Consider the following 23,810-nt stretch of genomic DNA (forward strand, 5'->3'; position numbering starts at 1 on the left):
ATTTACAGGCAGCAGAATTCAAAACATAGGATTTACAGGCAGCAGAATTCAAAACATGCAAAATACAGGCAACAGAATTCAAGACATGCAAAATACAGGCAGCAGAATTCAAAACATGCAAAATACAGGCAACAGAATTCAACAAATACAAAATACGGGCAACAGAATTCAAGACATGCAAAATACAGGCAGCAGAATTCAAGACATGCAAAATACAGGCAACAGAATTCAAGACATGCAAAATACAGGCAGCAGAATTCAAAACATAGGATTTACAGGCAGCAGAATTCAAAACATAGGATTTACAGGCAGCAGAATTCAAAACATGCAAAATACAGGCAACAGAATTCAAGACATGCAAATTACAGGCAGCAGAATTCAAAACATAGGATTTACAGGCAGCAGAATTCAAAACATGCAAAATACAGGCAACAGAATTCAAGACATGCAAATTACAGGCAGCAGAATTCAAAACATAGGATTTACAGGCAGCAGAATTCAAAACATGCAAAATACAGGCAACAGAATTCAAGACATGCAAATTACAGGCAGCAGAATTCAAAACATAGGATTTACAGGCAGCAGAATTCAAAACATGCAAAATACAGGCAACAGAATTCAAGACATGCAAAATACAGGCAACAGAATTCAAGACATGCAAAATACAGGCAGCAGAATTCAAAACATAGGATTTACAGGCAGCAGAATTCAAAACATAGGATTTACAGGCAGCAGAATTCAAAACATGCAAAATACAGGCAACAGAATTCAAGACATGCAAATTACAGGCAGCAGAATTCAAAACATAGGATTTACAGGCAGCAGAATTCAAAACATGCAAAATACAGGCAACAGAATTCAAGACATGCAAATTACAGGCAGCAGAATTCAAAACATAGGATTTACAGGCAGCAGAATTCAAAACATGCAAAATACAGGCAACAGAATTCAAGACATGCAAATTACAGGCAGCAGAATTCAAAACATAGGATTTACAGGCAGCAGAATTCAAAACATAGGATTTACAGGCAGCAGAATTCAAAACATGCAAAATACAGGCAACAGAATTCAAGACATGCAAAATACAGGCAGCAGAATTCAAAACATGCAAAATACAGGCAACAGAATTCAACAAATACAAAATACGGGCAACAGAATTCAAGACATGCAAAATACAGGCAGCAGAATTCAAGACATACAAAATACGGGCAGCAGAATTCAAGACATGCAAAATATGGGCAACAGAATTCAAAACATGCAAAATACGGGCAACAGAATTCAAGACATGCAAGATACGGGCAACAGAATTCAAGACATGCAAGATACGGGCAACAGAATTCAAGACATGCAAAATACAGGCAGCAGAATTCAAGACATGCAAAATACAGGCAACAGAATTCAAGACATGCAAAATATGGGCAGCAGAATTCAAAACATACAAAATACGGGCAGCAGAATTCAAAACATATTTCAAGATATATGCAAGACTTACATTATAATTCTATACATACAAGAGACTGGTATCAAGATTCTAAACATCAACTAGACTGGTGTGAGAATTATACACATACAAGATACTGGCATTAAGATTCTAAACATAAACTAGACTGGTGTGAGAATTATACACATACAAGATACTGGCATTAAGATTCTAAACATAAACTAGACTGGTGTGAGAATTATACACATGCAAGAGACTGGCATTAAGATTCTAAACATCAACTAGACTGGTGTGAGAATTATACACATGCAAGATACTGGCATTAAGATTCTAAACATATACTAGACTGGTATCAGATTGATGAACATTCAAGACTACTGTGTTAATTCTTCAAGTACCAGAGACTGGTATCAGAATTCTTAAAACAATGTGCAACACTAAGAAGAATTCTAAATGCATAAAAACTGAATTTCAGTGTAAACAGGAGTAATTAACCTGTTCTGTAGAGATGGTTCTATAAGAGACAGGATGATTGGCTTAGGTTCTCATTGTTTATTACCTGTAGATATATTGACTTCATTTCAGTACAAAGACTTTAAATTTTCATGTGACATTAATGTAAAATCCTTTATGATGAATGTCTACAGGAGTAGAGTTTTACAGCAGACCTAATCAAGGTTTTAGCCTCTGGGATTGTGATGGGTATGTACTCAGTATGAAAGATGTTGAATAGGAAGTATTTATTTTAGTGAAAGAGAGGTGTTAAACTCTTAGTGACGACCAAAGTCTTGAACTTGTAATTGTGACAAAGGGCTCTAGGTAGAAATTAAGACAGACAACTCTTACTCAAAGTAATGACAGACCTCTCTAACTCACAGTTACAACAGATGTCTCTAACTCACAGTAACAACAGACCTCTCTAACTCACAGTAACAACAGATGTCTCTAACTCACAGTTACAACAGATGTCTCTAACTCACAGTAACAACAGACCTCTCTAACTCACAGTAACAACAGATGTCTCTAACTCACAGTAATGACAGACCTCTCTAACTCACAGTAACAACAGATGTCTCTAACTCACAGTAACAACAGACCTCTCTAACTCACAGTAACAACAGATTTCTCTAACTCATAGTAACAACAGATATCTCTAACTCACAGTAACAACAGATGTCTCTAACTCACAGAAATGACAGACCTCTCTAACTCACATTAACAACAGACATCTCTAACTCACATTAACAAGAGACCTCTCTAACTCACAGTAACAACAGACGTCTCTGTCTCACAGTAACAACAGACATCTCTAATTCACAGTAACAACAGATGTCTCTAACTCACAGAAATGACAGACCTCTCTAACTCACATTAACAACAGACATCTCTAACTCACAGTAACAACAGAAGTCTCTAACTCACAGTAACAACAGATGTCTCTAACTCACAGTAACAACAGATGTCTCTAGCTCACAGTAACAACAGATGTCTGTAACTCACAGTAACAACAGACATCGCTAACTCACAGTAACAACAGATGTCTCTAGCTCACAGTAACAACAGATGTCTGTAACTCACAGTAACAACAGACATCGCTAACTCACAGTAACAACAGACGTCTGTCTCACAGTAACAACAGACATCTCTAACTCACAGTAACAACAGATGTCTCTAACTCACAGTAACAACAGACATCTCTAGCTCACAGTAACAACAGATGTATCTAACTCACAGTAACAACAGACCTCTCTAACTCACAGTAACAACAGATGTCTCTAACTCACAGTAACAACAGAAGTCACTAAATCACAGTAACAACAGACATCTCTAACTCACAGTAACAACAGAAGTCTCTAACTCACAGTAACAACAGAAGTCTCTAACTCACAGTAACAACAGACATCTCCAACTCACAGTAACAACAGAAGTCTCTAACTCATAGTAACAACAGACCTCTCTAACTCACAGTAACAACAGATGTCTCTAACTCACAGTAACAACAGAAGTCACTAAATCACAGTAACAACAGACATCTCTAACTCACAGTAACAACAGACCTCTCTAACTCACATTAACAACAGACATCTCTAACTCACAGTAACAACAGACATCTCTAACTCACAGTAACAACAGACATCTCTAACTCACAGTAACAACAGACCTCTCTAACTCACAGTAACAACAGATGTCTCTAAATCACAGTAATGACAGACCTCTCGTACTCACAGTAACAACAGAAGTCTCTAACTCACAGTAACAACAGACCTCTCTAACTCACATTTACAATAGACAACTCTTACTCACAGTAACAACAGACGTATCTGTCTCACAGTAACAACAGATGTATTTGTCTCACAGTAACAGCAGATATCTCTGTCTCACATTAATGACAGACATCTCTGTCTCACAGTAACAACAGATGCCTGTTAGATTATCACCACTCTAGGTTAGGCTTATTTTCATATTCAGAGCCGTTCAATAGGAATTCAATTGCCAATAGGAAGAAGCAGGATAAGGGTTTTAACATTTAAATGAGGTGATAATTACATTTGTACTTTGATTGGAAAATCATGCTTTTTGAAAATAGAACATTTACGTAGAATTTCGCGCAGTTTTACTGCTTGACCAGGTTAGCGTAGATGTGGAAATCAACGATTGATTGATGATGTTTCTCTGTCTGATCACGTGGAACACTTTCGTTATTTTGATACTTGTGGCGAGAAATAAAGGATTTGCTTCATTCACTAGCCACAAAAAAAACTGCTAACAGGGCAAGATAGAAGGCTTCACAGAATAATGGACAAAGCCCCACCCACTGACGAATGGCCGGCAGGACATCGGGGCGCAACGCTGAGTAGTTAATAGAGCAGTACTCTTCATTATAGACACAATAGATATATACAGATCTCTTTTACCATTCAATGTGACTTGTGTGTAGCATTGGTAGTAGCAACACCATGTAGAGAATATATTGACCACAGAAATCTTGAGTGTTTCATCCTAAATCATCTTATGCTGAGAATGTTTTTAGTATAACACAACATATAGCTGTGGTGTTTCTCCCTAAAATATTTTATATCTTATATTGCAAATGATTTTAATATAACACAACACATAGCTTGGTTGTCTCATCCGAAAACATCTTATACTGAGAATGTTTTTAGTATAACACAACACATAGCTGGGGTGTTTCACCCTAAAACATCTTATGCTGAGAATGTTTTTGATATAACACAACACATAGCTGGGGTGTTTCACCCTAAAACATCTTATGCTGAAAATGTTTTTAGTATAACACAACACATAGCTGGGGTGTTTCACCCTAAAACATCTTATACTGAAAATGGTTTTAGTATAACACAACACATAGCTGGGGTGTTTCACCCTAAAACATCTTATACTGAAAATGTTTTTAATATAACACAAAACATGGCTAGGGTGTTTCACCCAAAACATATTTATGTTGTGAATATCTGTAATATTACATAAAGATTAGTTTTATGAACAATTTTCCTTAAACCCATACTGAATATTTCTACAGTATTACAATCTGAAGGAAAGTTTACCCACATACTTCTGTATTTCTGTCCTCATGTCATAAAGAATTGTAACATGTCTGTCCTCATGTCATGAAGAATTGTCACATTTCTGTCCTCATTCCTTGAAGAATTGTCACATGTCTGTCCTCGTGTCATGAAGAAATGTCACATTTCTGTCCTCGTGTCATGAAGAAATGTCACATGTCTGTCCTCATGTCATGAAGAAATGTCACATGTCTGTCCTCATGTCATGAAGAATTGTCACATTTCTGTCCTCATGTCTTGAAGAATTGTCACATTTCTGTCCTCGTTTCATGAAGAATTGTCACATTTCTGTCCTATTACATAAAAATTAACATGTTTTATGAAGAATTGTCACATTTCTGTCCCATGTCATGAAGAATTGTAACATGTCTGTCCTCATGTTTTGAAGAATTGTCACATTTCTGTCCTTGTGTCATGAAGAATTGTAACATGTCTGTCCTCATGTTTTGAAGAATTGTCACATTTCTGTCCTCGTGTCATGAAGAATTGTCACATTTCTGTCCTCATGTCTTGAAGAATTGTCACATGTCTGTCCTCATGTCATGAAGAATTGTCACATTTCTGTCCTCATGTCATGAAGAATTGTCACATGTCTGTCCTCATGTTTTGAAGAATTGTCACATTTCTGTCCTCATGTCATGAAGAATTGTAACATGTCTGTTCTCATGTTTTGAAGAATTGTCACATTTCTGTCCTCGTGTCATGAAGAAATGTCACATTTCTGTCCTCGTGTCTTGAAGAATTGTCACATGTCTGTCCTCATGTCATGAAGAATTGTCACATTTCTGTCCTCGTGTCATGAAGAAATGTCACATGTCTGTCCTCGTGTCATGAAGAATTGTCACGTCTGTCCTCGTGTCATGAAGAAATGTCACATTTCTGTCTTCATATCATGAAGAAATGTCACATGTCTGTCCTTGTGTCATGAAGAATTGTCACAAAAAGTGCTCCTGTGCTCCTTGACATGACATCAGGGTAAACATGCCACGCCTTTTCCTCTTTGTGATACCTTAAGATGTCATGAAACATTTCCTTGCCAGTTTGGTGTGGTCACAAGTAGTTTGGTGTGGTCACAAGTAGGAATGATGTGTGTTTAACAAAAATAAAAAAGGAATCATGATACATATATTTGACTTCATTAATCACATTAAGGGCAATCATTTGTTGATGATCAGTCAGATGACCAGAAATAGACGGGTTTTTGTATGGATTGTTTATACAAGGGGAATGAGAGTTTGTATGGTGTTCTATGAACAGTAAAGAACAACAAAACATCACACAGAGATGCACCATTCTCAGAAAAGGCACAGGTATTCCACCAAATACTTTTCAATTTTTAAAAAGATCAGTAACAAAGTTTTCACAAATTAATTACCTTTAAGGAAAACAGAACTACGATACAATAGACTAAATCGTATAATAGGCTATTGTATTCTGTGATGTTGTTTACCATACCAGCCGTCATCCCTCAGAAACATTGTGTCATGCCCCTGTGGTTGTTTGACATGAACACCAAAATGGTAAGCTTGGGTTCAGCTTGTGATTTCTGGGTAATTGGTGAAAAAACTTAAGGAAACAAGAAATAATATATAGAGAAATATACATGTAAGTACATGTACGCTATGAAACATGAGTGGTAACATGCATACACACCAGTTACTTGATGAACATACAGGTTAACACTTGTACTTAAATAGCATTATCATACTGAGCAGTAACAGTTGTTCCTATATTAACAAGTTTCTGCTCATTTCAATAGAATGTAACCGTTACATGAAGAACATACTGATATCACTAGCACCACAGGGGCTTAAATCAAAGCAGGCACTACCATCCATGTGCTCAGAAAATCATCATACTCAAAATAAAGGACAGCAAAACTTAAATTAAATATGGAAAGAGCTAACACAGATAATCCAAAGGCCCACAGAAAGACATTTGGTAATTCAATTTAAAAAAAATTTTGACAAGAAGCTTTCAATACCATTGGTGACATGTTTCAGAAGATACAGGTTTTTGGTTGTGGTTGGAGATAGGAAGCATGTCATACTTGCCATGCATGTCTGTACCTGTCCTATTGCAGTCTTGGTCAAAGTGACATCTTGTGAAAAAAGTTTTGGTTCATATTTTCCCCATAGTAACATGACATTAAGTTATACACCATAGTGTATCAAGATGGTTATCAGTCAAAAGAATGGGGTCAGGAGGTCAAAGCTTCTGTAAATGATTATACTGATATGTATTGGAAGGAGACTTTCATGTCTTACAGACATTGTCTAGTTCCCGTTTCCTGACTTTTATACTTTTTAGGAAGGTGACATTTTGTTGGTCTATCAATATCAATTTTCCTTGAATGTGAATGTACATCAGAATCTATGATGGTTTTGTCGATGACAGTCGTACATGTATTGGGACACGGACAGTTCATGAATCTGTCTGGAAAACTTATAGAGAACACAGTTCATATAAACTTGTCTGCCTAACCTGTTAAAGGAAAAGATCTGTCACACTTTTAACAGAATTGGGACGTGCATGTATGGAACGTAGCGGTGTCTGTAAAGCTTGTTACACGAGGCCTTAAACTATCAATCATACTACTCTCTACCTCCGAACAGGACATGTATTCCAACTGGGGCCCAGGCAATCCTACAATATCACATGCAAACACTTTACAACACTGCTTGTCTCAATATCACGGAAACCGATTCCGACTTTACGAATGATTGAAACCAAATATCATGAGATTTTCAATATCTTAACTGTGTGATATTGTTTAGAACAAAACAAATTTATAACACATTAAGTTGCACTACTACAGGGAATACCATATATTTGGACATTTCAACCAAACTTATATCAAACGGTGCAAGGACAAATGGGAAAGAGTTCACATTTATGTAACCTTCTGCCAGCTCACATGTAATTTGTAGGTTTTTGCTTCGGGGAATAACTCCAAAACGGTAATGTGATTGAAATCAGATACTAGCAATGATATCTTCTGGGGGAAACTACCCAGTAGGCTCCAAACTTTCACTGTTCTAACTTTTATTATAGAATACAGGAGGACGATATTGTTGTAAAGTATAAACGACAATTCTATTAAAATGAATTTTCACTGATTGTTCAAGAGAGATACGAAAGTATTGCTAAATTGCTAGGACCAATGCACATTATAAAAAAAATGTTAGACCGGAATTTTTTCGTATACTTTGTTTTTAAACCGTTTTGTTCAATTTTCAATTACTTTGATAATAATGTACTTTGCTGTGATAGGCAGGAAATAGATGTTGAAGAGGCATGCATGACTTAAAAAACACACATCTTCCAAAAAACTGATTACTGAGCATGCAATAAAAAAGTGACATTCAGTTATAGGCTATCAAAATGGAAACAAAATTGAAAATAAAATAGATAATCACATTTTCTTATCGTGATAAAACATGCAATCATATGTAAAATTTTGGCTGATGGAACAGTTTCTCGGTAACAAGGAATATGATTTAAGCCTAGGGCCATTCTGTAGCCAGTTTAAGACACGTTATTCAGGAATAAAAATCTATGAAATCCAGGAATAAAAAAATGTATAATGTGTTATAGCCAAGATAATGATTTTTTCTGTAGGTACAGCAAAGTCCTTATGAATATTTACCGTTACAGGAACTTCGCAGTTCTAATGAATACTTACCTGTACAGGTACTGTGCAGTCCTAATGAATGTTTACCTGTACAGGTAAAGTGCAGTCCTAATGAATGTTTACCTGTACAGGTACATTAAGGTCATCATTGATGTTTACCTGTACAGGTACATCAAGGTCCTAACTGATGTTTACCTGTACAGGTACATCAAGGTCCCAATTGATGTTTATCTGTACAGGTACATCAAGGTCCTAACTGATGTTTATCTGTACAGGTACATCAAGGTCCTAACTGATGTTTACCTGTACAGGTACATTAAGGTCATCATTGATGTTTACCTGTACAGGTACATCAAGGTCCTAATTGATGTTTATCTGTACAGGTACATCAAGGTCCTAACTGATGTTTACCTGTATAGGTACATCAAGGTCCTAACTGATGTTTACCTGTATAGGTACATCAAGGTCCTAACTGATGTTTACCTGTACAGGTACATCAAGGTCCTAACTGATGTTTATCTGTACAGGTACATCAAGGTCCTAACTGATGTTTACCTGTACAGGTACATCAATGTCCTAATTGATGTTTACCTGTACAGGTACATTAAGGTCATCATTGATGTTTACCTGTACAGGTACATCAAGGTCCTAACTGATGTTTACCTGTACATGTACATCAAGGTCCTAACTGATGTTTATCTGTACAGGTACATCAAGGTCCTAACTGATGTTTACCTGTACAGGTACATCAAGGTCCTAATGAATGTTTACCTGTACAGGTACATCAAGGTCCTAACTGATGTTTACCTGTACAGGTACATCAAGGTCCTAACTGATGTTTATCTGTACAGGTACATCAAGGTTCTAACTGATGTTTACCTGTACAGGTACATCAAGGTCCTAATGAATGTTTACCTGTACAGGTACATCAAGGTCCTAACTGATGTTTACCTGTATAGGTCCAGATCAGTCAAAATGGAAGTTTTCATGTATAGGTACAATACACTATTAATGGATATTTACCTGTCTGTATGTACAGCACAGTCCTCATGGATCTGTACCTTCTGAAATAGTTTTATTTTGAAAATTCCATATTTATCCTATCTTGGAATATAGATTTTGATACAAAATTATAGTCAAAGAAAACCAAAATCTGTGTAAATCAAGGTCTTTATTTATTTATTATGTTCACACTATTAATTTGTGATGAATACACAGCATCAAAATGAACAATGAATACATTAACATAGTAAGTAGTTTATGATTTAGAATTTCTTTTGAGATAATTAAATACTTATATATGAGCCTCTCAAAACAACACATATAAGATTTTTGTCAATGATTTCTTTGTGTGCTTATCGTTTAATGTGTGTATATTTTGCTCTAAAATTCAGTTGTATAAATGTTGCATATGTATATTGTAATAAAACTAAATTGAAAGATAAAATCTTGTTGCTCTTATTAACATTTATTTATATTTTGTATCAATTTCCTGTTTTGGATGAAGGTGTATGATATTCTCTGTATCTCTGATTGGATGATGGTGTTGATCATGTGACATTTTTTGTATCTCTGATTGGATGATGGTGTTGGTCATGTGGTATTCTCTGTATCTCTGATTGGAGGATGATGTTGATCATGTGATATTCTCTGTATCTCTGATTGGATGATGGTGTTGGTCATGTGATATTCTCTGTATCTCTGATTGGATGATGGTGTTGATCATGTGATATTCTCTGTATCTCTGATTGGATGATGGTGTTGGTCATGTGATATTCTCTGTATCTCTGATTGGATGATGGTGTTGATCATGTGATATTCTCTGTATCTCTGATTGGATGATGGTGTTGTTCATTGCTCATGTGACATTTTCTGTATCTCTGATTGGATGATGGTGTTGATCATGTGATATTCTCTGTATCTCTGATTGGATGATAGTGTTGATCATGTGATATTCTCTGTATCTCAGATGGGATGATGGTGTTGATCATGTGATATTCTTTGACTTTGACTGGATCTTCTGTTGCTAAACAATATGCCTGCTACTGTATTTAATGGACTTGTGTTTCATGCCTTTTGTTGCTAATCAATATACCTGCTACTGTATTTAATGGACTAGTGTTTCATGCCTTTTGTTGCTAATCAACATACCTGCTACTGTATTTAATGGATTTGTGTTTCATGCCTTTTGTTGCTAAACAACATACCTGCTACTGTATTTAATGGACTTGTGTTTCATGCCTTTTGTTGCTGAACAACATACCTGCTACTGTATTTAATGGACTTGTGTTTCATGCCTTTTGTTGCTAAACAACATACCTGCTACTGTATTTAATGGACTTGTGTTTCATGCCTTCTGTTGCTAAACAACATACCTGCTGCTGTATTTAATGGACTTGCAGAATATAGCAGAGTTCATGTTCTTTCAAATCAGTATATACCACCTAACAACTTCATTCGCAAGGCAATTTTCATGAAACTTCATACAAATATCAAGTATGGAAAGACCTCATGCAGTGTTGAATTTCTCGGCATTCTAAAAAAAGATGGCCACCAGGGGGAGATAACTCAAAAAAGAGGAACATCATCTTATTTCTACATAATTTGGTACTTACAGAGAACAAAATTCCAAATTCATGTATGTTAAATCAACTTGTCAATTAAACTACGAAACATAAGTTGTACACAGTTGCATACAAATTAACAAAATCATCTCTTTGAACCTTTCACTATTACAATGGGGGGGGGGGGGCCTCATCCATTTGAACCGATCTCGCAAAATCCTCAGCTAGATATGACACATTAACACCAAGCCCAACTTAGTCACATTGTATTGATCGAGAGAGGATATGTCCCCGAGGGGTTGGGTTGCCTATAACCTTGTTTTAGTCCTCATAAATCAGGTGCTGCCTGCAGTCAAATATCTTTACCCAAGTCAAGGTGACATAACTTCTTTTGTAACCTGAATTGACTGGATAATTATGTCAGTAAATACACATGCTCTACTCTCCTGGTCTGTAGCTACATATGTTCTGGTCTCCTGGTTAAATGTGTCTGTAGCTACACATGTTCTGGTCTCCTGGTTAAATGTTCTGGTCTCCATGGTTAATTGTGGTTAAATGTGTCTGTAGCTACACATGTTCTGGTCTCCTGGTTAAATGTGTCTGTAGCTACACATGTTCTAGTCACATGGTTAATTGTGTCTGTAGATACACATGTTCTGGTCTCCTGGTTAATTGTGTCTGTAGATACACATGTTCTGGTCTCCTGGTTAAATGTGTCTGTAGCTACACATGTTCTAGTCACATGGTTAATTGTGTCTGTAGATACACATGTTCTGGTAACATGGTTAATTGTGTCTGTAGCTACACATGTTCTGGTCTCCTGGTTAATTTTGTCTGTAGATACACATGTTCTAGTCACATGGTTAATTGTGTCTGTAGCTACACATGTTCTAGTCACATGGTTAATTGTGTCTGTAGCTACACATGTTCTAGTCACATGGTTAATTGTGTCTGTAGCTACATATGTTCTGGTAACATGGTTAATTGTGTCTGTAGCTACACATGTTCTAGTCACATGGTTAATTGTGTCTGTAGCTACACATGTTCTGGTCTCCTGGTTAATTGTGTCTGTAGCTACACATGTTCTAGTCACATGGTTAATTGTGTCTGTAGATACACATGTTCTGGTCTCCTGGTTAATTGTGTCTGTAGCTACACATGTTCTAGTCACATGGTTAATTGTGTCTGTAACTACACATGTTCTAGTCACATGGTTAATTGTGTCTGTAGCTACACATGTTCTAGTCACATGGTTAATTGTGTCTGTAGATACACATGTTCTGGTCTCCTGGTTAATTGTGTCTGTAACTACACATGTTATAGTCACATGGTTAATTGTGTCTATAGCTACACATGCTTCCATTTCCTGATCTAATGTATTAGTAACCACACTTGCTCTAGATTATGTATTTGATCATTTTGTTTGACAACTGTTTAGGGGTGTTAACTTAAATCTCCCATCTCTGTATGTCACAATCACAGCTTCAGGAAGTCTACCATCTACCACACTGTCAAATTCTCAGCACCTCAGATATATTTAGGTCTGAGGTAGACATAAGGAGAATGTGTTTTTATAGCTTACTGTTTATATTCATCTTTTTTACAGGAAATCTGACAAGACAATTCTGTTTTCTTATTTCTTTTTTTTCACCTAGCTTTAAGCTCTAATATCTGTTCTGGTGGTTGGCAGTTTGAATTCTTGTGAATTGTCTATGGTTTGTTTTACACATCTTAACAAGTGTTGCTTTCACTGTTTCTCCGGAAAAAGGGAATTATCTGTTTTGGTTTTCATATATCAGTTTCTGATGATTCCTTTCTGGTCTTACAGATTCGATTTTGATCTGAAAAGTAAAATCTATTTCTGTTCTCTCCTTCTACATGTGACATTTTCTAAAAGCATAAAATTTGATCTTCACACTAAATGGAATGTTACGTTCCCCTCTGAAACCATTCACCAACTCCTTTACCCAGTACTCTGATATAGGGGGTTATAGAGGTGAGCTCCATGGTATAGGGGGTTATAGAGGTAGGCTCTGTGGTATAGGGAGTTATAGGGGTGAGCTCCATGGTATAGGGGGTTACAGAGGTAAGTTCTGTGGTATAGGGAGTTATAGAGGTGAGCTCCATGGTATAGGGGGTTATAGAGGTGAGCTCCATGGTATAGGGGGTTATAGAGGTAGGCTCCATGGTATAGGAGGTTATAGAGGTGAGCTCTGTGGTATAGGGAGTTATAGAGGTGAGCTCCATGGTATAGGGGGTTATAGAGGTAGGCTCCATGGTATAGGGGGTTATAGAGGTGAGCTCCATGGTATAGGGGGTTATAGAGGTAGGCTCCATGGTATAGGAGGTTATAGAGGTAAGCTCTGTGGTATAGGGGGTTATAGAGGTGAGCTCCATGGTATAGGGGGTTATAGAGGTGAGCTCCATGGTATAGGGGGTTATAGAGGTAGGCTCCATGGTATAGGAGGTTATAGAGGTAAGCTCTGTGGTATAGGGGGTTATAGAGGTGAGTTCCATGGTATAGGGGGTTATAGAGGTAGGCTCCATGGTATAGGAGGTTATAGAGGTGAGCTCTGTGGTATAGGGAGTTATAGAGGTGAGCTCCATGGTATAGGAGGTTATAGAGGTGAGCTCTGTGGTATAGGGAGTTATAGAGGTGAGCTCCATGGTATAGGGGGTTATAGAGGTAAGCTCTGTGGTATAGGGAGTTATAGAGGTGAGCTCCATGGTATAGGAGGTTATAGAGGTGAGCTCTGTGGTATAGAGGGTTATAGAGGTGAGCTCCATGGTATAGGGGGTTATAGTGGTGAGCTCAATGGTATAGGGGGTTATAGAGGTAAGCTCTGTGGTATAGAGAGTTATAAAGGTGAGCTCCATGATATAGGGAGTTATAGAGGTGAGCTCTGTGGTATAGGGAGTTATAGAGGTAAGCTCTGTGGTATAGAGGGTTATAGAGGTGAGCTCCATGGTATAGGGGGTTATAGAGGTAAGCTCTGTGGTATAGGGAGTTATAAAGGTGAGCTCCATGATATAGGGGGTTATAGAGGTGAGCTCCATGGTATAGGGGGTTATAGAGGTAGGCTTCATGGTATAGGAGGTTATAGAGGTGAGCTCTGTGGTATAGAGGGTTATAGAGGTGAGATCCATGGTATAGGGGGGTTATACAGGTAAGCTCTGTGGTATAGGGGGTTATAGAGGTGAGCTCCATGGTATAGGGGGTTATAGAGGTTAGCTTCATGGTATAGGGGGTTATAGAGGTAAGCTCTGTGGTATAGGGGGGTTATAGAGGTAAGCTCTGTGGTATAGGGAGTTATAGAGGTGAGCTCCATGGTATAGGGGGTTATAGAGGTTAGCTTCATGGTATAGGGGGTTATAGAGGTGAGTTCTGTGGTATAGGAGGTTATAGAGGTAAGCTCTGTGGTATAGGGGGTTATAGAGGTGAGCTCCATAGTATAGGGTTGTTATAGAGTTGAGCTCTGGTATAAGGAGTTATAGAGGTGAGCTCTGGTATAGGGGATTATAGAGGTGAGCTCTGGTAAAGGGGGTTATAGAGGTGAGCTCTGTGTAGTTAGAGAGATTCTAACCACATGAATTTAGATCATTCATGAAATTGTCGTCTGTGAGATTGAAGACAAAAGCTTAAGTCTTCTCCTCCCATACAAAAAAGTATATGTTACATAATCCAGCATATGACAGCATTTTCCAGAGCATCCAAGTGGACTTAAACACAGGGTAAACTGAGGATGCTGCACATGTTGGGATTGAGAGGACAGGGCCTAATATAAGAAATGATAGCTATTGAAATACTTCCTATTTAATCTGAGACATCTGAGGATAAAGGGGCTCAACAACTCTATACAAAATAATAATGATAGATTATAAATTAAGGACTTCAGATTTAACGATTAAGGCTGTTATGTCATGGAATTAAGTGTTGTGTAAAGAAGATGTGTAACTGCCAAGAGGATTTGGGATGAAACTAGTTAGAAAGGAAGAAAATGTGGTTTAAATCAAAGGAATCCCACAGCTCTCTTGTCAGAGCTCGCAGATCAAATGCTATATTTACAGTTACTGTTACAATAGACTCTATAACCTTTGTAATTCCTGTTATTGTCATACTCTGCATGTGTAGTAATATGACGTTATGAATAAAGGACTACTGCGTAACATCACCGTATCTGATTTGAACTTTATACATTTCAAAATAACTTCCAGAAAAAATTTAGTCCCTTTGAAATATGGTCCTTATGCCAGTCTTTATCTAACTTTTAAGGTTTTCTTTGACAGAATCTCATTTGATTACGTTAAAATTTTGCATTTAGCAAATGATATAGGAACGTCAAAAATTTATTGTTGTTCTTTGTGTTGCTGTGGTATCAGGAAGACAGAAACATCAGACGGCTCCATCATGGCTGTTTTTAGCGCGGTGTCTTGCACAAAAAATCACCCTTCTGCTAAAAAGTATCCTGATACATTTATACATAAATAAAAAGTACCCACCTTGCAGAAAATGTACCCTCATTAAATTCTGTTTCAGGTACCCTAATAAGTTGCCATTTGGGCACATAGACACAATAGCCCTACCCTCCTAATCCCCACCCCTGGGACAGGAAGATGCCAAATTATTTTTTTCATCTGTTTTCTTCTGTCACAGTCAAGGATAAACAAATGCATATGACTGTCCTTGATTTTGCGAAATGATAATAGTTGGGGGGAAAAAATTCAATATTTTTGTAAGGGGTTACATTTTGGACAGATGTATTCACAGTATCAGAAGGGAGTCAGGGATGGGGTGGGGGGGGGACTAGACAAGGTAACAGGGGAAGGGCTATTGGGTATTGTATATTTGTCCTTGACTGTGAGAGATGACAATTGTGTGATATTTTCCTGCCCAGATGGTGGGAATTAGGAGGGTTGTGATGGATAGACAATCCCTAGTCTTACTCAGTCCATATAGTAACTTGTTGAACTTGACATTACTGCAAGTTATAAGTGGGCGGTACATGGTATTGATAGAGGAAATTATCAATTACAACAACCAGAACACAATGTTATAGAGCTCAGTCACAAACACATCATGCAATACTATAGATGTCTGTCATTTGAGTCTTCATCTCATGAGATCACCAGGCTTCACTAGTTTTTTTTTTTTTTTTCCTGCAAAGACACTGGACACATGGATTTAACTCTCCTTAATGACATGGTATATGTATTAGCAAAAGATTAGAACAGGTTTAAAAATAGAGTAAGGTTATACTGGAAAACCAAGATCTGTTCACCCATGTTACATAAATGTATGTCTGTAGTCATGCATAGATCACCATCCTGCACCAGAGATAAATCTAATCCAATATATATCAAAGAGTTATCCCCCCATTGAGTTGTATGTTGATTTCATTTGAAACACTTCAAAGAACAATGCTTTTTGTCACAGTAGAAAAGTTTGTCCTTAAAAGGATATTTCAGACAAGTGACAAATTTATTTCTAGCTGTTCTGTACCGTTTATGGACCTTTTTAAATGACTTTTCAAAGTGTTATGAGCATCAAAAGTTTTATTGTAGTCTAGACAAACAAAGTTGATGGAGATATCCTTGACAATTCAAAACCAGACTGCCTTAATATCAGCACTTTCATCGTGTGATTATGTTGAAAGTGAATCTAAAGCTTAATGTCCAATCCAAGCAGCAGCAACACTGTATGTAAACTGGAAAAAGACCCATTTTCTCCCGTTGATTTCTCTAGAACAAACAATGCATATGAACAACAAATAGAGGCTGATATGTATGGAACAATGATAGAAATATAAGGACAGTATGTAATATGTTGCCATATTTGTTTTGCAGTGCATTGTACAGGTGAAAACATGTTGTGATGCTGCAACTTTTGTCATTTGTAATTTCCTCAAAATAAATCTTTTAGGTTGGTTTTTGCAATGGATTGAGGCATACAACTTGTATCAGAATGTTGGTAAATATATTATTTAATAAAACAGTGTTTAACAAAATTTAAACTTGTCCAGGAATATCCCTTTAAAGATAATGTATATCTAAAAATTGTGTCCTTAAAACACAGGTCATTACAAATAGGATTAATGTTGAAGGACACATTTCTCAAGGTTTAATTCAACACTTGTGTATCTATGGAAAGTGAAATGTGTAAGATTTGTCATATTAAGTCAAGATAAGACACAAAAAAAAAGACTGACCTACACATTGAAAATCTTTCTACTAGTCAAGTTCATTTATGATAAAGAAGGGTGCTGCTTCTTTCTTCATTTAAACTTGAGCGGTCGGAAACTGGAGTACCTGAGGAAATGAAAGCCCACATGGTTGTGTGAGCGGATGTCTCCATACCTTATCATGTCTGTTCGAGGGAATCAAACCATGCATACCGAAGCGAAAGCTGACTGTGCTTACAACTGTACCACTCAGTCACCACAACTTTAGATGAGAACAATCAAGTTAATTAAAATTTTAAAAAATAAGACTGCCTCTTACATGGTAGCAAAAAGCTGAAAGACAGTTCAACATAAAAAAAAAAAAAAAACAGAAATGAAAGAATTTGTCTAATACAGGATAAAACGGATTCAATAAAAACGGTAAGTACTGAAATAAGATAATATGTCAGGTAGAGACTTTGCTGTTGTCATGGTTATATAAACAACAAAAGTATCAAACAGCACATGACATTTTAGACAAAATATTAATGTGTATAGTGTTGTGAATATTCATGAAGCACTAATTGTAAGCTACTGAACAGCAACACTAAGATTTACTTCACTGGCGAGTACTTTTTAAATGTCACAACACAGAAGGAGCTACATTGCGTAAATTGTGGTGAATTTCCTCAGTATGCCTGTGTATGTACTTAAATCTAATGTCATCTCTGAGTCCCCAGCCAAAAAATACATACGACATTTTCTTTAGTGTGCCTCTTGGGCGAACCAGGCTTGATAGCATTTGTGATACACTGTTTTATTGTAGTGCGGGGGAGAGGACAATGTAGTAGTAGCTGTGGCCAAAGTGTTACTTAATGAATATGCGGGATCAGTTGATTAGTAGCTGTTAAAGGAGATTCCTACAACTCATTTTTGTGGCAATGAATTCAGAAGTGGTAAAGATGAGGGCTGGAATTAGCATGATATCCACTGTTGTTGACTTTTATTGAATTGAACTCTGTCTAATTAGATGGCTGTCGGTTTCACTGTCAGGTCTGTGCTGATAACAAGACTTGTCAAAGGATAAATAGCAGCTACATGTATATTCTGTAACATCGGCCAATCTCCTTACTAACACTAATACTCAAGTTTGTTAAAGGCTTTTTGTGTTTTATTTATTGACTAAGAAAAGGAATTGAAATTCTTTAACTTTCTTTGTTGAATTTAACCATGTTTTGAATTGTTTTATGTATGTGTTTACAACATTAAAGATTGTGGTAGATATATATATATATCTATTTTTTTTTTTTTTTTTTTTAATATTTGTCTGATACATGTAAATAACTGCATGAGATTTTCTATCCCTCACACTAACATTTGGCCTGATGTCTAGGATTGCCCACAGGTAAGCCAGTACTTACTGACACATGTTCTCTTCCCCGTCATATTTCTACTTTCATTTTCAGTGTACATGACACTTACTATGTACTTTCATTTTCAGTGTATTTTACTTAAGCCATATAACTATATAACCTTAATAATAAAATAGCTGTTCAAAGTAGTTCAGCATGTTTAATTTGTGGAAGAGATTCATTTCTACTTAAGTATGACGATTATTCTTTTTACAAACACTTCAGTTTACAGTGATAAGTTATCTGGAATTAATTCCAGTTCAATCAGGTATCATTATTTTTTACAGAAAGCAAGCATTGCATCATTGGTAATTCAAAATTTTATTCCTAAGAAAGGAATTGACTAAATCTTCACACGAAATGAATCCACAAGTTTTACCTCATCTTGCCATGTAGACTTCGTGTTTTGTGTGTTACTTATCTATTTCAGTGAACTTGCGGAAGATGGAGATAATGTGTGTAAATGTCTAATTTCTCACTAATTCCAGTGTTCCCCGGGAACATCAAACTGGTTAACATCATGACAGGTGTCCTTTGGAAATGTCCCTATAGATACCTACAGACATATAAGACACAACAAATTATATCGGGGGCCCTTCAGGAGCATCAGACTGCAAACAATATTAGGGGTCCTTAAGGGACATCAAACTGCTTATTATATCAGAGAATCCTTAAGGGACATCAAACTGCTAATTATATCATAATGTCCTTAAGGGACATCAAACTGCTAACTATATCAGAAAGTCCTTTAGGGACATCAAACTGCTAATTATATCAGAAAGTCCTTAAGAGACATCAAACTGCTAATTATATCAGAAAGTCCTTATGAGACATCAAACTGCTAATTCTATCAGAAAGTCCTTCAAGGACAGCAAACTGCTAATTATATCAGAAAGTCCTTATGAGACATCAAACTGCTAATTCTATCAGAAAGTCCTTCAAGGACAGCAAACTGCTAATTATATCAGAATGTCCTTAAGGGACATCAAACTGCTAATTCTATCAGAAAGTCCTTCAAGGACAGCAAACTGCTAATTATATCAGAAAGTCCTTAAGGGACATCAAACTGCTAATTATATCAGAGAGTCCTTAAGGGACATCAAACTGCTAACTATAGCAGAAAGTCCTTTAGGGACATCAAACTGCTAATTATATCAGAAAGTCCTTTAGGGACATCAAACTGCTAATTATATCAGAGAGTCCTTAAGTGACATCAAACTGCTTATTATATCAGAAAGTCCTTAAGAGACATCAAACTGCTAATTATATCAGAAAGTCCTTCAAGGACATCAAACTGCTAATTATATCAGAAAGTCCTTCAGGACATTAAACTGCTAATTATATCAGAAAGTCCTTCAGGGACATCAAACTGCTAATTATATCAGAAAGTCCTTCAGGACATTAAACTGCTAATTATATCAGAAAGTCCTTCAAGGACATCAAATTGCTAATTATATCAGAAAGTCATTTAGGGACATCAAACTGCTAATTATTTCAGAAATTCCTTCAGGGACATCAAACTGCAAACTATTTAGGGACAAAGAAACTGCAAAATATGTCAGGAAGTCCTTCAGGGATATCAAAATGCAAATTATTTCAGAAGTTCTTCAGTCTTCAGAGAAAATAAACTACCAACTAGATCAGGGGGCCTTTATGGAACATCAAACTACATGTACCAACTAGATTGGGGACTCTCTTAAAGACTGTGGCATTTCATTATATCTCACTACATGAATGGTTGTTCACTGTCCAAGAAATGACAAACCTCTATTCTGATGAAATTAAATGCCTTACAAATCTTTTTCATTATAGACTATGTCAGGATAATTCCCATTTTGTTTTTTATAGAGCAACAAAAACTAATCATCAAATCTGTGTGTTTTGAACTTTTTTTAGTCACTGTTGCTCATCAGAAAAATATCAGGGCTTTATCAACTGTTGAAGTTATTGTGATGCTGAAGTGTATTGTGTTATATGTTGTTTTAATGATCTGTTAGTTACTGGTACCTATAGTGTAACATAGTAATGGAATCACATCCTTACTTTCAGTGTCCCAGGAGTATTGTGTCTATCACTAATATCCTACAGGAATAGTCAAAGACCAGTAAATATATATATAAATTTACAATTATCAACCTGTATTCAGGTGAACGTAATGATTTGTTAACCTGGTAAAGTGATATATATATATATTACTTATTGATCAATAAATCCTTGTTTTATAACAGAACACAGGTTGACAACGGTTATAGATATCGTTACAACATTTCCTCAATATTTTCACATTACAAAACGATCCTGAAATGTCATTGGATAAAGAGGGTACAAAGAAAAAAATTTATGTCATAAAATGTGGGAAAATTTAGCTATATCGTCAAATATCAACCCTGAGTGCGGAGTTAGATTTACGTTTAAGCTGCATCAAGGGATTGGCCAATCAGAAAAAAGGGAAATACTCTACGTGATAAAGGTTGACACCATGTTCTATGTTTTACAGTACATTTGGAGACTGCAGATATTTATTAACATTTTTTACCGACTTGATTGCGTTATTATGTAACTGATATTCAATTCTGCTTCCTTGTTTCAGTTCTCAGTATAAAAAGCAGAGAAGTTCACATAAACATAAGAACAAAAAGAGGTAACAAAGCATGCGTTTGGTAATCGTGGACACTCTATTCACTTGTTTGTTTTTACTGATTTTGTAGAATTTTTATTTCAGCCTGGTAATTTCCTTGTTTTGTTTCTGTCTATATTTTGACCTATTGATTATTTCTATGTTGATTCACAGCTGATCAAATCTTCACAAATTTATTTTGTCCAGAATATCTTTACCATTAAAAACCGTTTTCATTTTTTTTTCTTTGATGAATAACTTTTTTTAAAAGCTGATCGATAGTTGAAATATTAATTTTCTATACTTAGTCCTCACTCAATGTTAACAGAGTTCTTCTCTGATTTGATGGAAATCTGGTATTCTTTTAATTTGGTGGTAGACTGTTACTGGACTTTTACATATTTTTTATTTGGTTTGGTTTTTACCTAAATCTGTGTTCTTATTTTCACTCCAGTGCCTATTGTTTGGTGTGATCTCTGTTTAGAACATTCTGCCATTCCATACATCATATCATCGCATAACTGCCCTGTTATCAAGACATCTATAAATTGTGTTATGACTTCAAGTGTAATAACACCAAGCAGTGCTGTAATTGGCTGAAGGTTCAATAGCTATTTAATTTGTCTAATCTTGTCAGTCGGATAAAATATGTTTTCACGAATACTCACTAAAGTATATTAGGTATATGATAAACAGAAGCTTGTTATTCTTTTCCATTTGTTTTAAGATTTATGGAGCTTTTTCATTTGACCTTACCTGAGTCTCTGTGAAATCAAAAACCTAAGATTCATTTCCTCAATTTTATATGAAATGGAAACAAAAGATCCAGCCTAATGATAAGTTAAAAAGAACAAAGCCATACACTTTAAACAGTAAATAATTTATTTTGAGTTGAAGAAATTATAAAGCTGTTATGCGGATTTCCAGTCCTTTTTATTATATGTGTTTAATTTTGTAATGTGACATTGATTGAAAATAAAATATTGTTTAAATAAACAATATTGGAGTGAGCATCACACTTTTGAGGACTTTACCACTGTAAAAAGTACTGGAGTGAGTACCACATTGTTGGAAACAGTACCAATATTAACAGTACAGGAGTGAGTACCACACTGTAGGAAACAGTACTACTATTAACTGTACAGGAGTAAGTACCACTATTAACAGTACAGGAGTGAGTACCACTATTAACAGTACTGGAGTGAGTACCACTATTAACAGTACAGGAGCGAGTACCACAATTAACAGTACAGGAGTGATTACCACGATTAACAGTACAGGAGTGAGTACCACTCTGTCGAAAACAGTACCACTATTAACAGTACAGGAGTGAGTACCACTATTAACAGTACAGGAGTGAGTACCACGCTGTAGGAAACAGTACCACTATCAACAGTACAGGAGTGAGTACCACACTGTAGGAAACAGTACCACTATCAACAGTACAGGAGTGAGTACCACTATTAATAATACAGGAGTGAGTACCACTATTAACAGTACAGGAGTGCGTACCACTATTAACAGTACTGGAGTGAGTACCACACTGTAGGAAACAGTACCACTATTAACAGTACAGGAGTGAGTACCACTATTAATAGTACAGGAGTGAGTACCACTATTAACAGTACAGGAGTGCGTACCACTATTAACAGTACTGGAGTGAGTACCACACTGTAGGAAACAGTACCACTATTAACAGTACAGGAGTGAGTACCACTATTAATAGTACAGGAGTGAGTACCACACTGTAGGAAACAGTACCACTATTAACAGTACAGGAGTGAGTACCACTATTAACAGTACTGGAGTGAGTACCACTATTAACAGTACAGGAGCGAGTACCACAATTAACAGTACAGGAGTGATTACCACGATTAACAGTACAGGAGTGAGTACCACTCTGTCGAAAATAGTACCACTATTAACAGTACAGGAGTGAGTACCACACTGTAGGAAACAGTACCACTATGAAGAGTACAGGAGTGAGTACCACACTGTAGGAAACAGTACCACTATTAACAGTACAGGAGTGAATACCACTATTAATAGTACAGGAGTGAGTACCACTATTAACAGTACAGGAGTGTGTACCACTATTAACAGTACTGGAGTGAGTACCACACTGTAGGAAACAGTACCACTATTAACAGTACAGGAGTGAGTACCACTATTAATAGTACAGGAGTGAGTACCACACTGTAGGAAACAGTACCACTATTAACAGTACAGGAGTGAGTACCACTATTAATAGTACAGGAGTGAGTACCACACTGTAGGAAACAGTACCACTATCAACAGTACAGGAGTGAGTACCACACTGTAGGAAACAGTACCACTATTAACAGTACAGGAGTGAGTACCACTATTAATAGTACAGGAGTGAGTACCACTATTAACAGT

At 36.4% G+C, this 23,810-nt stretch overlaps 1 protein-coding gene across 2 annotated transcripts in view; it reads left to right on the top strand.

The window, feature by feature from the left end:
* Positions 1 to 23,810, top strand: part of LOC132554845 (serine/arginine repetitive matrix protein 2-like) — a 167,106-nt gene that overhangs the window by 103,975 nt on the left and 39,321 nt on the right. For both annotated transcript variants that reach the window (XM_060219204.1, XM_060219277.1), the window contains exon 7: positions 21,384 to 21,434. In XM_060219204.1, the coding sequence (XP_060075187.1) occupies positions 21,384 to 21,434 (51 nt within the window). The remainder of the gene's footprint in view (positions 1 to 21,383; positions 21,435 to 23,810) is intronic.

This window comes from Ylistrum balloti, unplaced genomic scaffold (assembly GCF_031769215.1).
Source record: "Ylistrum balloti isolate Yb309-2 unplaced genomic scaffold, AGI_CSIRO_Ybal_v1 Utg369566, whole genome shotgun sequence".
Classification (NCBI taxonomy): domain Eukaryota; kingdom Metazoa; phylum Mollusca; class Bivalvia; order Pectinida; family Pectinidae; genus Ylistrum; species Ylistrum balloti.